The sequence below is a fragment of the Trichoderma breve genome, chromosome 1 (genome assembly GCF_028502605.1).
Source record: "Trichoderma breve strain T069 chromosome 1, whole genome shotgun sequence".
NCBI classification, from domain to species: Eukaryota; Fungi; Ascomycota; class Sordariomycetes; order Hypocreales; family Hypocreaceae; genus Trichoderma; species Trichoderma breve.
The window spans coordinates 814940-831592 of record NC_079232.1 but is presented as its reverse complement, the minus strand read 5'-3'; the positions used below and the strand labels follow the sequence as shown (position 1 = coordinate 831592).

Genomic DNA, 16653 nt, shown 5'->3' with positions numbered 1-16653 from the left:
GTTATCAGCGAAAACAGTTCAGTCATGCGGCGTTTGGAGGCAGAGATACCCTGTGAACCAATTGTTTCACCTAATCCCGAAATATCTCCCCGTATATGACTCCTTGAATTACATTATGATTTATAAGCTCTGTGAATCTAAATGGTGTAAAAAGTCGGAAGATGATCCGAGAATTCGGTGTACTCGCCGGAATAGTGTAGGATTTTTGTTGAACAGATGGCTGTACTTCGTATTGGAGCTGACAATGTTTGTTTTCCCCTTTTTTCTTGATATTAAGAGAAATCGTCAGTATTCCAACGGCAACGAGTAGAACCAATGTTTCAGGTTTGTATATATCAGCCACTATTTCAACCACCTAGCCTCTGATTTTGGGAGCTCCCTCGCGTATCTCGCTTTGAATCAAAACATGTCCAAGCTCAGACCCCACACCGAGCTCTCACCTGAGCCTCTCAGCCCGGTGTGGCCGGCTAAATATCGGACCGTCTCAACTTGGCGCGACAGCAGCTCTCAAAAAATATCCAAGACGCGTGCTGGACAAAATGAATTGAGAGGACAATTTCCATTCACAAACTGTCTCTCGAATTTATCGCCCGCCTCAGCGTTTGACCTCGCATAGCACGATATTTACATGTTGGACGAATACGGAAACCAACTCGCACGCATGAAACTGTGATCCCTCGACGCTCCTGATATCAACGTTCTGCGGGAGCAGCGAGGCAAACATCGCCATTCGCCATGGCGCACCGATTCATCATCGATTCCAGCCCTCTCAAGGAGGCGCCATCAACGCCAGATATTCACGGTACCAACAATTTCGGATTCGCGCGGTACGAAGACAGCCCGACGGGCGCTCCCATGGATGCTCCCCCTTCAGCTTCGGATCTCAGCAGCCCATCGCTCCAGTTTAACCCGCCAAGACCTCCCAATTTTGGAGCCTCGAGCTCGGGCGGGGGAGGATTGTTTGGCCGAACGCGAACCTCCAATGCTCCTCTCGGCCGGGCCGTCAGAGGTAGAGCGCCTTCTGGCTTGAGCCGACAGCTTCGTACAAACGACGACAGCAAGGATCTTGATTTGGACGAGGATCCTGATAATGATAGCGAGCTCCCTCCTATGAGAGGAGGCTTGTTTCGGATGGCAGCTCCGCCAACAAGGCCATCGCAAAGAAAAGAAGAGCTCGACGATATGGAGGCCCAGGTGGAGCGTTATATCGATGAGGAAATGGAGGAGGAAGACGAGGCTCCATTGGACGAGGAACAGAGCCCAGATGACTCTGATATGGGCGACATTTTCTTGAACATGCGGCACGACGATCGCGCATATGGCCAACCTGTCATTGGCGACGATTCGGATTTGATGATGCTGCGGACCCCTGCGGCAACAGCTAGAGTGCGCAAAGAAGCAGAGAGCATATTCAGTCAATCAGCTCGCTTTAGGGCTGGAAGAAACCGGGACCCTCAGTTTGGCACCATTGCCAAGGATATCTATACCTACCAGGAGCCCGCTAGAATCACAGAGAAGCCTGATCTGATCCTCAAGACGGAAAACCTGGTATGCCAGCTATACAACGACGGTGTTGGCGCTCACGATGACCCGGAAAGGCTAGAAAACTCGCTTGCCGACATCACCTACAAGCTGATACGAGTTTGGACGGACTACGTAGAGGAGCTCCCACCCCCAGAAGGCGAGGATCTGGCCACCATTGGCCCGGGAGAGGATGCGGATCCATTCGAGAAAGCTGTCTACGTTGCGCATTTGATTCTTCGCATGCACCATACCCGTTTCGACACAAAACTCGAGGATGACAAGGCGTCGCCCTTACCGGAGATTCTCTTTGACTGGATGCAGTCCAGCCATAACCTGTATCCCGACCAAATTCGAGAAATTTCCAGATACAAGCCCAGCCCTGCATGCCATAGCCTGTACTGGCAGACGCTGAGAAATGCGCTGCTACGGGGAGACGTGAACGGGGCAAAGCAACTTTTGAAGAATGCCGGCTGGGAGCATGTCCGCCGCGGTCCTTCAGGCGGCCAAACGTACATAGGCAAGGCCCTCGAAAACGTACGAAGGTTTACAGAAGCCACATGCGAGATGCTTGACCAGTGCCCCGGAGCAAGAAACGACTGGGACATTCTAAACAGCAGCTGGACCTTGTTCCGAGTTCAGGCCCGAGGCTCCTTGGATAGACTCACACTGTTTGCCGAAGGAAAAGACACCACCTTCCTCGATTCGCTGAACGACGAATTTGACACGTCCATGTCGACAATGGCTAAGAAGGCCTCGAGCCAGATTCCTTGGGACATTTACGAAAACTTGCAGACAGTATATGAGATTGTCCTGGGACAGACTGAAGCCATCTTGGAGACGGCGCAGGATTGGTGCGAGGCAACGATCGGTCTGTTTGGCTGGTGGGATGAGGGCGTCCAACGCCCCAAGCCCCTGCTGCAGTCACAGTTTGGTCTTTCGGCGATGTCGCCGGGCAGCTTCACAGACTCTGAGGACTATTTCGATCGGCTTGTGACCGTGTTCAACCTTGTCATCCAATCCGGCCTTAGTCCCAACACGATGAATCCCGTCGAAGTTGCTCTCGCATCTGCCTTTGAGGGTAATACCAACGCCGTCATCGGATGTCTGAGGACATGGTCTCTCCCTGTGGCTTGTTCAGTTGCTGAGATTGCTTCTCTGGGCGGGTGGCTTCCTCCGGCAGAGCCTGTGAAGCCGCTGCCAGCTGATACCCTGGACATGGATGATTTGATGCTCCTAGGAGTAGGACAGCCCACCAACGATGATGTGGAGGGTATCAAGGACACGAGCATTGTGATTTACGCGAGAGAGCTGGCAGGCATCGAGCATCTTTCACCACAGCTGGATGGTTGGGAGATGGCCATTCAAGTGCTGGGCCGGATGGACGTACCGGAAAAGGCAGAAGAGACGGTTGGTGAGCTGTTGAGGGACCTCCTGGCAACACTGGACGAGACTTCTAGCACGACGGTGGATAAGATGTGGAGAATCCTGAGCGATCTGGGCATGATGAATTATGCCGAGGAGACTGCAGAGGTAAGCGACGCACTCTTTCCCTTTCCCTTTCCCCTTCCTCTTCTTAATCTTGGAGCCATGGTAAGCTGACTGAAGCGATAGACGTTTGCGGAAATCTTATCCAAAGAATCTCACCGATATGGCGAGGCGATTTGGTACTTTGCGCTTTCGCACCAGGCGGATCGAGTTCGCGAGGTTCTCAACCTTCTCATGTCCTATTCCCTTGTGCAGTCGACAGTTTACCCTGCTGAAAAGGACCTCGACGAAGATCTCAAGAGCATGCTTCGAAATAGATCAGAGGCGTTGGAGGAGCGGGCAAAGGTGGATTTAGAGGCCGCTCAGCTACTTGGCCGGATGCTTAGTGGCTACGCGACGCTGCGCAAGTTTTACGAGCTCCGAGACGAGATTGCAAAGGTTGAAGAGACTTCGCCATCTAGGGCTCTCACCCTAAGAAAGCAAGCTGCCTTTGCGTTGGTGGCTGTCATCTCTAGTTCAGGTGACAACATCCGCGGCGGACTTTACGATGAGACCAGGGACGCAGTGGTTAGCGAGGACTTTTTGCTGGCTCTGCTGGGTGAGGCAACTGTTTTCATCAATCAGTCGCCCTCGGTCATTTCCCTCGAGCAGCTCGATATTATTCTCAAGGCCATTGAGGATATCCAGGCTGTCGGCTCTCGCGTGTACTCTACTTGCGAAGAGTTCTTCAACTTGGTGCTCGCATCAGGACAAGGCCTCAGGGGATCCACGCCGGCAGATTTGATGAAGTCGACGAGCTCGCTTGGCAACAGCACATACATGATGAGCGGCAGCTCTCTCCTTGCTAGCCACATGCAAAAATCCATCATGGGAGGTCAAGGCAAAGTGAGTAGGGGATGGGATTGGAGGAAAGGCTGGCTAGCCAACACCAAGGGAGAGGACGTGATCCGAAAGCTGAGACTGGGATTGGCCAAGGATCTGGCAGGATTATGGCTGGATGACGCTGATGGAGTTGCAATTTACTAGAACTAGAAAACGGAATGATGAGGCAGAGGGCATGCACGAATGGACTTTTTTTTTGTATGATGGGATTTGGGCCGAGGCAACGAACGATACATGAAGCTGGTTCAGGTGTTGAGATACCTATATAATACTCGTACTGCAAAGAGATTTGAGGCATTACGTTGATTCAAGATGACGACTTTTCAATGAATATGGCAATGCGTGAGTGTCATGACTCAGACCTGGGAGATGCCGGAATGTCTTAATTTTTAGTGCCCAGAGTTTCGATCTACGGAGCCGTGCGCCGGCGTGTGGCTCCGATGCCCCTCCAATCCGATGCCAACAATTGACAATCAGTTCCGATCCAGCCCAAAAAAATTCACCCTCCAGCATCACGAGAGCAGCGATTGATTGTGCAACATGGCACCAATTGAACTGGCAGGCCGTTCTGGAGGCGCCATGACGGTGAGTATCTGATGCTTTTATCTTTTCTTCTATTCACAAACAAGATCAAAAAGTAAACGCAAGACTAACTTTGATGATTGCCAGAGCCTCTTGCGACGAGCGGGATCCATCTCCGCAACCGGAGCGCACCGCGCATTGAGAATCTCGTCGAGCAGATTCTCAACTGCAACGTCCCTGCCGCCGACGTACGAGAAGCTCTTCACCAGATACACCGACGTGCGGCGCGTCCTGGGCAAGCAGCGCCTGACGCTGGCCGAGAAGATCCTCTACAGCCACCTGGACAATGTCGAGGAGTCGCTGCTCACAAACACCGACGGCGGGCGCAGCATTCGCGGAAAGGCGAACCTGCTGCTCAAGCCCGACCGGGTCAACATGCAGGATGCGTCGGCGCAGATGGCGCTGCTGCAGTTCATGTCGTGCAACCTCGAGAGGCCCGCGATCCCAGCCAGCATCCACTGCGACCACTTGATCGTGGGCTCCAAGGGTGCTGAGGACGACCTTTCGGCGGGTATCAGCGCTAATAAGGAGATTTTCGACTTTCTCGAGTCGGCGGCGCGCAAGTACGGCATGGACTTTTGGCCGCCTGGCGCGGGTATTATTCATCAGACGGTGCTGGAGAACTATGCGCTGCCGGGCCTCATGATGCTGGGCACGGACAGCCACAGCCCCAATGCCGGCGGTCTCTGCACGGTGACGATTGGTGTTGGTGGTGCTGATGCTGTTGAGGCGCTGGTTGGTGCGCCGTGGGAGCTCAAGGCCCCGAAGGTTCTGGGTGTTCAGCTCACTGGCAAGCTCAACGACTGGGTTGCGCCCAAGGACGTCATCCTGAAGCTGGCCGGCGAATTGACTGTTCGTGGTGGCACTGGCTCCATCATCGAGTACTTCGGCCCTGGTGTTGATACCCTGAGCGCTACTGGTATGGCCACCATCTGCAACATGGGTGCTGAAGTTGGCGCGACCACGTCCATCTTCCCTTACACCGAGGCTTCTGCACGATACCTCCAGTCCACCCGCAGGAGCCAGGCCGTTGAAAACATCAAGGCCCTGCAGAGCTTCCCCGGCAGCGGCACCTCCGAGGATGCCCGCTTCCAGTTCAAGGCAGATGAAGGCGCCGAATATGATCAACTCATCACCATCAACCTGTCTGAGCTCGAGCCTCACGTCAACGGCCCCTTCACCCCCGACCTGGCCACCCCCCTATCCAAGTTCAAGGACGTTGTCAAGGACCAGCAGTGGCCCGAGAAGCTGTCCGCCGGCCTCATCGGCAGCTGTACCAACAGCTCCTACGAGGACATGACCCGTGTCGAGAGTCTCCTCAAGGAGGCCGCCGACGCAGGTCTCAAGCCCGCCGCCGACTTCTACATTACGCCCGGAAGTGAGCAGATCCGCGCCACCCTGGAGCGTGACGGCACTCTCGAGACCTTTGAAGCTGCCGGCGGTGTTGTGCTGTCCAACGCCTGCGGTCCTTGCATCGGCCAGTGGCAGCGACAGGACGGCGTCACCAAGGGCACCTCCAATGCCATCCTCACATCCTACAACCGCAACTTCCGTGGCCGAAACGACGGCAACCCGGAGACGATGAACTTCCTCGCCTCGCCCGAGATTGTCACCGCCATGGCCTTTGCCGGCTCAACCACCTTCAACCCCATGACCGACAGCATCAAGACCCCCTCCGGCAAGGACTTCAAGTTCTCACCCCCCCACGGCCTCGAGGGTCCCACAACCCCCTTCGAGTCCGGCGTCCCGTCCCTCGGCGTCCTCTCCCAGCAGCCCGACCCCAGCGTCCAGGTCGCCATCTCCCCGTCCTCGGACCGCCTCGCCTTCCTCGAGCCCTTCGCGCCCTTCCCTGAGTCCGACCTCTCCGGCCTCCGCGTCCTCGTCAAGGTCACCGGCAAGTGCACTACTGACACAATCTCCGCCGCGGGGCCCTGGCTCAAGTACAAGGGCCACCTCCCCAACATCAGCACAAACACCCTCAACACCGCCGTCAACGCCGAGACCGGCGAGGTCAACGCCGCCTACGACCTCGACGGCTCACGGCACACCATCCCCGAGCTCGGCCAGCGCTGGAAGGACCGCGGCCAGGACTGGCTCGTCGTCGCGGAGCACAACTACGGCGAGGGTTCCGCCCGCGAGCACGCCGCCCTGCAGCCGCGCTACCTCGGCGCCAGGGTCGTCCTGACAAAGTCCTTTGCCCGCATCCACGAGACAAACCTCAAGAAGCAGGGCGTCGTGCCGCTGACTTTCGCCAACGAGGCTGATTATGACAAGATTTCCGCCGGAGACGAGGTTAGCACCGTCGGATTGTATGAGATGCTGCGCAACAAGGGCAAGGGAGAGGTTCAGCTCAAGGTGAAGAAGGCGAGTGGCGAGGAGATTCTGATCCCGACCAAGCATGCTGTGAGCAAGGACCAGGCAGGCTTCATTCTGGCGGGCAGTGCTTTGAACCTGCTGTCCAAGGGTGTATAAAAGAAGGGAAGAAGGGAACGAGTGTATCAAAGTTGGATTTATGTTGAATAAAGTGTGGAAAGGGAGGGTATATAGCACGTAGCCTGCTAATTGATTTCAGTTACCAAAAAAGCGGCATCGAATTTGATTTTACAAACAACCTCTTCTATTTTTGCGAGCACCCCCAAAAGCTATGTACTAATATATGGATGCTGTCATTATTCTTCCTCTCGTTGAGCCCACGGCATTTCGCATATAAAGTGTTGAATCAATTCATCTCACGAGACGTGGTTCCATCTGCGCCCTTCTAAAAAAAAAGAAGGGTAAAAATCATAACAAACGAAGGGGAAAAAAAGGAAAAAGAAAAAAAAGAAAAGAAATCTCCCATATGCACCCCATCCCATTATAACCTCGTACCTCCGAGACGCCAAACATGGACCCTTGCGACGGTGAAAATCTGCCTCTAAATCGAACCTGTCGTAAAGAATAAATAAATGCCCGAGCGGATATCTGGAGACAAGAGAAGAGAGAAAATAGAAACGATTAAGGAAGAAGAAGAAAAGAAAGAAAAAAGAAGAAGGAATAGAAAGAGGAAAATAAAATAAAAAGGTGAAAGAAGCAAGGAGAAAGGAACGCGATGTATGTAACGGCTCATCATTTCTGTCGGCTTCGCTGTGATGCCAATTTGGCATCTTCCATGATGCGCTCAGCCTGGCTCCATGCTTCCCCGATTGCATCCCTCGCTGCGCGCTCCCGGAAAACCCTCTTTGCTTGATTTTCTCGATGCCACGCGCATGCCTTGACCCATGCCGGATTTTGCAGCACATCGTCTGGGAGCTCCTCTTCAGGAACATCTCCAAAGTCAATGATGCGATCATACGACCAGGGTTGCGGGTCTGTCCTTGTTGATTTTTGCGTTGCAGCATTCCGTTCGTCTTCTGCCCTCTCTTTTGCTCGCAACCATCGTCGCCTTTCAATCACTTTGCCGAACCATGCTTTGCGTCCTCTGCGAGCCTGTATCGCGAGCGCCTTTTCCTTGTACCACTCCTCGGATCGCTTATATGGGTAATGAATCGCGGGATTAATTGCCAAGAATTGGCCTCGATCCTCAATCGAGGATTGCTGCACTGGAGTTTTTGGTCGAGGAAGAGCCTGTATAGAAACACCTGGTGGCGGACGCAACGTGGACTGGCGATAAATCATGGTATCAAAAGCCTCAGAATCAAAAACATGAGCTCTGGGCACTTTAGGCATCCTAGGCGTCCTGGGCGTCCTAGGCTCTTCTGCTGTTCTAGGCTCCACTGGCGTTATCACCTCTGCCATTATCGTCGCTGCTATATTCTGTGTCGCCACTGTGATAGTATCGTGCTCCACTGGGGCGTCTATTTCGAGCGTAGAAGGGGGTGTAGCAATCACGTTTTCTCGTTCATCATTCAATCCATTCGCCTGTGGCTCGGGCTGCTGCAACTGTTGAGATGTAGGCGTTGGATTTTGTTCACTAACGTCGTCTTGGATGAAAACGGTATGATTTTCAAGCTGCTCGTTGGCTTTGGCGAGGGCTACTTCTATCATAGGCATCAATTTAGTTGGTGCTTGAGCCCTTTTTGAATTCCGTAGCTGAGTTGTAGCTTGGTCGTCACTAGCACTGGACCTGCGGCTTTGATTTTTGGAAGAACTGTTTGAAGGAGCTGTTTGATAGCCTTCTCCTGGTTGGCTTGATAATCGCGATTCGCGTTCCCTCTCTGATGCTGGGGGTGTAAAGCTTCCCTCTGGTCTTTGTTTTGTAGAGGGGTCTCTACCTTTGGGTTGAGCATCCGAGCTATCAGCCTTTCGTTTTTTAGGAGATATATGCAAAGGGAGATTTTCCTTGAAAGGTTGGGCAACGTGAATAGTAGATCCCTCGCGCTTGTGTGTCCTGCCTGATTCCGACTTTCTTCGGCTTGGGCCGCTTGGCGCTGGAGCCACAGTAATCGTCGACGGGTCGTCCACCTTCGCATCTTCAACGCGGGTGGATGGCACAGTTGCAGGAGGAGGGTTTTTATGAGTGGCGCTAGGCATGTTGGAAGGTAAAGTGGATGGTTGGGCATGAGTAAAATTCAAATTCGACGCAAATTCGACACCCGCACCAGCATATCCACCAACAGGATCAAGGTTACGCCGAGGAATGGTACTTGGTGGCACATGTCTGCTCTGCGAGAAGTCCTGATTAGGCTGTGGACGCGTATATGGCGAGCGCCTTTGATCAATGGACGTAAATTCAGGATTCAGAACAAAATAAGGCTCGCGAGGCCGAGGCGGCATGGTCTCCACCGTGATTGTCGAGGCGTTGACCTCTATGACCTCTGCTATTCCCCGTTTTTGCCGTTGCATCGGAGGCTCTCCGAATCCGAATGGCGGGTGTTGTGGCATATGATTTGGTTCTTGATGGTGTTGTGAATGATGTGTGAAAGAAGTTGGCATTGCTTTCTCAGTAAATGAGAAAGTGGAGTCGTTATGCCGCGCAGAATACGCGGACCACTGAGAATTATTCAGCGGGGGACCAGCCGCGGTTCGTCCAGGAGGTCGGCGAGTCTTCCTTGGCCTATGTACTGATCGAATCGCTTCGGGACCAGGAGCCCTGGGAGCGAAATGGGGGGCATAGTGTTGAGAGCAGAGAGATTCTGCAAATGTGGGCTCTTCGCAACCCCAAACTGAGCAACTCCCCCTCAGCCTAAGCGCCTCATCGCGATTCATATCTGAGGGCCTCACCAGTCATACAGTAATCCAGATGATGTTTCGCCAAGTATCATTGCACTCCAGGCACCGGGGAGGGATCTCGCTGAAGGATTGCGCCAAGATTACTTCCCGACGCAGGATGACGAGACTTTGCAGCGTGGTCATGCCAAGAATCAAGTGCACAATCTGACAAACAACCCAGCGCGTTGACCTTGTGTAAAACCATCCAGAGAAATAGTCCTTGACTCAAGGTAGGTGTACCAAACATCAAGGAATATAGAATCTGCTTCTTAGTCAGCGAGGTCCTATCGTCCATTCGGTGTGCACAGTAGAATTCAAAGTTTGGTTCGCTCTTCAATGTCAGATCTTTTCAGTTTATTTTTGTGACTTCAGGCTAGGAACAGCAACGGTTATGGCCTCGAGTGTCTTCTTGAGAGGAAAACTGCTCGCATGAGCAGCCATTGTGCGTCGCGGCCTTTGGTCTCAGTCCGTGGGGCGAGATGAGAGAGAACAGAGACTCCGTGTGCGACGCGAGTCTTGATAATATGCAGCACTTGACGCCTTCCGACAAGGAACAGGGGATCGAATCCCATCCTGAGGGTCTGGCGGGAGCTGCTGCTTGACGCGTTACCGTGAACGGGAAGCGTCTGTTCAAACCAAGAAGACACAGGGGGGCCACAACCAGGAGGTTCCATTCGGTCAGACCTTTTACCATTTCGGCATCATCCATTGCGGCGAGGAACCGGGCAGATGTAAGGAGAAAACACAAATGGAAGGCTTTTGCCTCGACAACTTACTTTGAGCCCACCAACGGGAGGTCAGCGTCGTGCTCATGGCACAGATATCTGAAGAAAGTTGTGGAAGCGGATGGCCTCGGAGAATTCCGACGATGCGAAGCTCGGCTTGACACTCGCGAGGCTGGTACTGGAAGAGCGCAGGTGCTTGGGCAAAGGCAACAGGATCGCCAAATTCCAGCTTCTCGCTCCCCCGCGGCTGCGCGCGTTGAGGAGAGAAAAAGATTGGGAGCAAGGCTGAGGAAAGGCGTCGATGGTTGGCTCGCGGCGGCTCGTTGGTCGTAGGGGCCCAAGCGCCCTATAACGGCCAGCGCCCTCTGAACTGAACCAAGCTGGGCACGGCACAGTCCAGTACGAGTACACACGAGTACCTGTACCGGGTCCGCGGAGGGCACTGCAGGAGTACATGTACATCATAGCGCGTGGATGGCTTACCTAAGACTTCATCTCATGGCATGGCTTGGGGGTTCGTCGCTTCGTTAAGGGGTTTAATTGCATTTATTTTGTCTTGTGGCTGAATCCGTGGGTGCAGTCAGTTGGACCCTTGGTTTCTGATTTCTGATGCCTCTGCAGCTGTCGACAGGTTTGACTCTGGGTCAGATTTTAGAAAACTGCGTCAGGGGTCTGATGGAAGCGATCCATTTGATCTACAGCGTTCCAAGCGTCTTCTGTACCACTACTTGCACTACCTCTGTTTGTTGCAGGTGGTTCTACAGTTAGCGTGCAGCGGCACGCCATGCCCTGAGAGCGGCCCAATTTAGCGGCGAGTCGCTTAAACGACGCCGTGCAACGGAGGGGCATGGATACATTAGGTAGCCGTGTTTGACACGTGCCAGATGTCTTCAATCTAGCTGCTAGGTTGATGCGCAATCAACGACAGCTCTCTTTATGCTGCCACCTCTCTGCATACCTCTCGACGGCCTCGCTCCGAACAGCTCGACATGGACTTTCTAAAGTCGGCCGTGGCTTCGGCCATGTCCCAGGGACCCCCGTTTCCCTACACTTTTGGCGACAAGGTCGACGTTGACGAATCAATCTGGACGCTGTACAATGGGACAAGGCGGGTAGGCTGGCCTGCTGGTTGCGGATGCTGCGTCGCCTGAACTAATCGTCGCGAGTAATAGGAGGATGGTTCGAACTGCAGTATATTCTCGTTCGATAGCACGGCAAAGAAGAGCCTGCTGCCTCTTGCAAAGAACGCGCTGAGAAAGCTGCGCACGTTGCGGCATCCAGGAGTCATCAAGGTGCTGGACACTGTCGAGGTATGCGATACGACCACCACGAATGCGATGCGCCCCAAAGCTGACTGTCGAGCGACTAGACAGACACGTACATCTACATCGCTACCGAGCGCGTCACTCCTCTTCGATGGCACGTTCGAAGGAAGAGCTTGAGTCCCGAGACGATCAAATGGGGTCTATATACTGTCGCTGTAGGAATTGTGCTGGAATCTCATCCGAAAAGCCTAAATGCTGATTGTGCTGCAGCAAACACTCAAATTCATCAATGACGATGCGACATCAAAACACGGCAGCCTAAGAGTCGGCTCAATATATACCACAGAAAGCGGAGAGTGGAAACTGGGAGGTTTCGAAGTTCTAAGTAACGTTAAGGAAAGCGAGTCTACTCTTGATGTAAGTTGCACATTACGCCAAAGCAGGATATGAACAATCGCTAATCTTGCTTCTAGAGCTTCGGAAGCTTGGTTCCCGACTCTGGTCGATATGCGCCGCCAGAGGTGGCTCAAGGAGGATGGGCCGCGACAAAGGCACACCCTACCTACGCCGTAGATTCGTTCAATTTTGGAACTCTCATCTTTGAAGTCTTTAATGGAGACTTTCACGGCCCAGACCAAGCTGGCCAAACCAAAAACATACCCCCGTCCATGCAGACAAGCTATAAACGCCTCTGCAACGCCAACCCCAAGGCACGAATTAGTGCCGGCAATTTTCTAGACCTTGGACGACGATCAGGCGCTTTTTTTGATACTCCGTTGATTCACCTAACGGACGGGATAGAGAATTTAGGGGTGAAGAACCCTGATGAGCGCGAGGAGTTTCTCAAGTAAGATATATCCCTTGTATCATATGCTTGGTTCTTGTCTAACTCGCGACGGTAGTGATTTGGAAAAAGTAACAGATGATTTTCCCGAAGAATTTTTCAAAGCCAAAGTCCTCCCAGAGCTTGTCAAGTCGGTTGAATTCGGCGGTGGCGGTCCCAAAGCTCTCACTGTCGTGCTAAAAATAGCTGCCAAGTTGCCCTCTGACGATTTTGAGCTAAAGATTACGCCTTTCATTATTCGAGCCTTTGCGAATCCTGATCGTGGCATTCGGGTGTGCCTGCTGGACAGCCTTCCACTTATCATTGATCAATTATCACAAAGAGTCGTCAATGACAAGATCTTCCCACAACTAGTAAGCAAACTGCCTTCCTTTCTTACTGCGAGAATTGGTGTGCTGATAGTAGCATTAGGTTACTGGGTTTACAGATGCGACGCCCGTTGTTCGAGAGCAGACATTGAAATCTGTGCTGGTTGTCATTGGCAAGCTCTCAGACCGCACTATCAACGGCGACCTTTTGAAGCAGCTGGCAAAGACGGCAAACGATGAACAGCCTGGCATTCGCACAAACACCACCATCTGTCTCGGCAAAATTGCAAAGAACCTTGGCACATCTTCAAGATCCAAAGTGTTGATAGCTGCTTTTACACGTTCCTTGCGCGATCCCTTTGTGCACGCGAGAAATGCAGCACTCATGGCACTCGCTGCAACAGCCGAATATTTTAATGAGGATGATAGCGCCAACCGCGTTTTACCAGTGATATGCCCAGCTTTGATTGACAAGGAAAAAGTAATCCGGGACCAAGCCTCGAAAACAATGGACATCTATTTGCAAAAAGTTCGCAAAGCAGCTGCTGCCATGCCTGAAACCGCTCTACCTCCACCCCAATCGGCCGATGCCGCTGCTGCTCAGGGGAGCACGGTACAACCAGGCGCATCTTCCGGAAGCAGTTGGGCGGGCTGGGCCATTTCATCATTCACAAACAAGCTTACTGCTGTGGCTGGGGATATGCAAACTGCCAATAGCCCGAGCCCAGGTCCTGTTTCTCCATTACCTGAAACTGAGGTGAAGAAGCCGGCTACAGCATCCGCATCATCTCTTCACCGCCAAGCCGTGACATCTCCTCCCCCAGCATCAGGCCCATCGACACCTAGTGTCGCCAGTGCGATAGCTGGACAGTTTCTGCCCGACGACGATGATGACGCAGGTGACGCTTGGGGTGATATGGGAGATGATGACGCTTTTGAGACGCCTGCTGCAGCTGCCAATGCATCAACAACTGTGTCCGCGACGCCCTTTGGCGAAGATGAGCCCGATTTTGCAGGATGGCTAGCGGCGCAAGCGAAGAAGGGACCGAGCAAACCATTGCCAAAGGGACTATCAAAGACTACCACGGCCAAGAAGCCTATAACAAAGACAGTGGCGAAGCCCGTGGCAAAACCGGCAGCGAAGCCCGCAGCTGCTAAGAAGATTGATCTGGCACCGAAAGAAGCAGACGACGATGATGATGGGTGGGGAGATGGTTGGTAGTTTGGTGAAGTTGAGGTATTGATTTTCCATTGCGATGTATAGCCAGGCAATTCTTGTACTTTTCTATTTGGGATGTGTGTGAGATGGCAGTTGTTGTATGTGACAAACGAAGCCGGCGTTGGGATTAGAATTGGATTAAAAGATTATCAATTTCATGTTATCGAAGTTCTATTCTCTTATACCTGTAATATGTTCTCCAATATCTCAGTGGATATTCCGTACTACGTGCCGGCCAGGCTTTTAGCGCAACGTGCTAGTGGTGGTTGGGCCTATCTGAGCTTATCGATTATCCGAACCAGAAAAAAAAATTAAAAATTTCCCACCACTTTGTCTTTCCCCACCACGCATCGAATCAACCGACCGACGATTCGCAGCTATACAATACGGCAAATCGCGAGTGGACGCTGGAAAATAGGGAAAAGGGAAGAAAACACAGAACAAGATGGCGCAGGGCTCGATCAAAAAGTCCAACAAGGCCGCCGCGCCAAAGGCCGTCCACTCAAAGCGCCAGGCCTCCAAGGTCACCAAACCCAAGAAGAAGGTCAACGCCGACAAGATGCTCAAGAAGTTCACTTCGGGCATGGTAGCCAAGACAGAGGCGCTACTGGGCGAGAGAGCGGGCCATCTCGAGCTGATTGGACCCGGAAAGAAGGGGAGCAAGAAACTATCGCAGAAGGGAGGATCAAAGAAGTTTGGCTAAGAAAGAGCTTGGAAAATGGGGGAATGGGCGCTGGGTGGTATTGGAGAAGAGGGATTGGGACAAGGCGACATATTCGGACTGCGAGCGATGTTGATTTTTAACAACTATTCTTTTTCTTTTTTTACGATGACAAACATTTCTCGATATCAAACTCTCTTCCCTCGGCAACATCATTCAGAATTGTTGTCACCACTTTGAAATCTCGCTCGACATCGATCTTCCAGTTCGACACCGCTACCCTCACGGCCTTTTCGCCTTTCCAGCTGGTCCCGCTTACGTACAGCTGCCTCGTCGCGTTAATCTTCGCCACCAATTCATCGTTTAGCTTTTTATCCTTCGCCCTGAACAGAATAATTATGAAAATTTCTTCAACATCGCCGCTCTCATCAGGCAGCAAATCATAATACGGCGACTCTCGCAGGAAGACGGCCAGCTTGCGAGACAGCTGGGCCATGTTGTGAAACAGGTTAGCGAAGCCGGGGCGTCCTTCGCTGAGGAGCACGGCGTAGGCGGGCAGTGCGCGGAAACGCCTCGAATTCTCGAGGCCTACGTTGAGAGGAGACGAGATGCTGGCAGCTGGGCCTGAGGAGAGATATGCGGCGTTTGGGTTGACGAATACGGATTCCAGGATGGATGAGGTGCGGGTGAAGAACATGCCGCAGTCGTACGGCTGAAGATGTTAGCAGATTGGAGATGGAAGAAGCAAAGAGATTTCACATACAACGTTGAGCATTTTGTGGCCGTCGATTGTGATGCTGTCGGCCAGGTCGATGCCTTTGACGCGATTGCGAAGCAGCCGGTATTCATCTCGGTCATCCAGAGCACTACAGAAGATTCCGAATGCTATACGGCAAGAAATTAATAAAGCGCCTTCGAAATCTGGTTTTCGGCATATATGGTTCAAACATACCTCCATCTGCATGGATCCAGGCATCATAACGGTCCGCTAGTTGCCTCAACCTCTTCCACTCGTCAACATCATCAAGAGCATAGCCTCCAGTGTTTACCTCTCCCATGCTAACGGCAATGATACTTGCTGTTCCGGGGCGAGCCAATTCTCTCTCTACTGCATCGAGATCCAGCTTCCACGGCTGGGCCGCACTTCGAGGAAGCTCCTTTACGGATGCTCTCCCCAGGCCAACCACGCTTGCTGCCTTGGAGAGCGAGCTGTGGCCTCCGCTAGTGAGAATCTGAATTTCAGAGACTCCTGCTTTGACACAAGCACCCAACACGCCGAGCTCGCCCACCGACGCGCCCTTCTTCTGAAGAACAGCTTCACGGCCGCACGCCAACCCTAGGACGTTGCTACCGGTAGCTCCTGTGGTGAATGTGCGGCCCTTCCACTCTGATTCCAGGCGTAGCAGGCCTATCAACATCTGAAGAGCGGCGTTCTCGACGAATGTGGACACAGACTGCTCCGGGAGATGGACCTGCACGTTCTGGTCCATATGGGAGACGACATTGTCTGCCCATTCGGCTAGCGGAAGGACACCGCCAGTGACAAAGCCGAAATAGCGGCTCGACTGTGACTGGCCGCATAGCGCAGGTACAATATGTTCTGTAATATGCCGTGCGACATCGGCAGCAGGCTGGCCGGAAAGGAAACCTGGGTCGGAAGGATGGGGGAGGATGGCTGAGGCAGCGTGAATGAGTTCGAGAGGCGGAAGTGTCTGGCTCTTGGGGAGAGATGACGGGGGGAGATCTCGCTGCTGGAGGCGGACAGCCTGAGCGTCAATGTCGAAAAGGTCAGACATGGTGACGATTTGGGGGTATAAGTGAGGAACTGTATGAAAGTTGAATGAGCAAGATGCCAATTGCCCCGCCGATATAGGCAAATTGGGCTATAACTAGCAATTGTAATAGAGAAGGCGAGCTAGAAGATTGAATAGAAACAATAGAGAAGCATCAATGGCATTTATATGATATATC

General features: G+C 52.8%; 6 protein-coding genes across 6 annotated transcripts; 4 read left to right on the top strand and 2 right to left on the bottom strand.

Annotated features, from left to right (window-relative positions):
* Window positions 1-735: 735 nt before the first annotated feature.
* On the top strand, window positions 736-4035 carry T069G_00284 (nup85 nucleoporin domain-containing protein; the record flags this gene model as incomplete). The annotated part of the gene is made up of 2 exons (XM_056167494.1): window positions 736-3054; window positions 3136-4035. 2 exons carry the CDS (start codon window positions 736-738, stop codon window positions 4033-4035), a joined length of 3219 nt encoding a protein of 1072 aa, XP_056032810.1.
* Window positions 4036-4431: 396 nt separating this feature from the next.
* Window positions 4432-6945, top strand: T069G_00283 (aconitase family (aconitate hydratase) domain-containing protein; the record flags this gene model as incomplete). The annotated part of the gene is made up of 2 exons (XM_056167493.1): window positions 4432-4476; window positions 4561-6945. The coding sequence occupies 2 exons, from the start codon at window positions 4432-4434 to the stop codon at window positions 6943-6945; spliced, it is 2430 nt and encodes an 809-aa protein (XP_056032809.1).
* A 633-nt stretch (window positions 6946-7578) lies between these two features.
* T069G_00282 (uncharacterized protein) lies at window positions 7579-9225 on the bottom strand (the record flags this gene model as incomplete). The annotated part of the gene is made up of 1 exon (XM_056167492.1): window positions 7579-9225. The coding sequence occupies one exon, from the start codon at window positions 9223-9225 to the stop codon at window positions 7579-7581; it is 1647 nt and encodes a 548-aa protein (XP_056032808.1).
* Window positions 9226-11374: 2149 nt separating this feature from the next.
* Window positions 11375-14024, top strand: T069G_00281 (protein kinase domain-containing protein; the record flags this gene model as incomplete). Its single annotated transcript, XM_056167491.1, has 7 exons — window positions 11375-11497; window positions 11558-11695; window positions 11755-11865; window positions 11921-12067; window positions 12124-12497; window positions 12553-12847; window positions 12906-14024. 7 exons carry the CDS (start codon window positions 11375-11377, stop codon window positions 14022-14024), a joined length of 2307 nt encoding a protein of 768 aa, XP_056032807.1.
* A 442-nt stretch (window positions 14025-14466) lies between these two features.
* Window positions 14467-14724, top strand: T069G_00280 (uncharacterized protein; the record flags this gene model as incomplete). Its single annotated transcript, XM_056167490.1, has 1 exon — window positions 14467-14724. One exon carries the CDS (start codon window positions 14467-14469, stop codon window positions 14722-14724), a length of 258 nt encoding a protein of 85 aa, XP_056032806.1.
* Window positions 14725-14845: 121 nt separating this feature from the next.
* On the bottom strand, window positions 14846-16478 carry T069G_00279 (pyridoxal-dependent decarboxylase conserved domain-containing protein; the record flags this gene model as incomplete). Its single annotated transcript, XM_056167489.1, has 3 exons — window positions 14846-15394; window positions 15446-15567; window positions 15635-16478. 3 exons carry the CDS (start codon window positions 16476-16478, stop codon window positions 14846-14848), a joined length of 1515 nt encoding a protein of 504 aa, XP_056032805.1.
* Window positions 16479-16653: the final 175 nt, after the last annotated feature.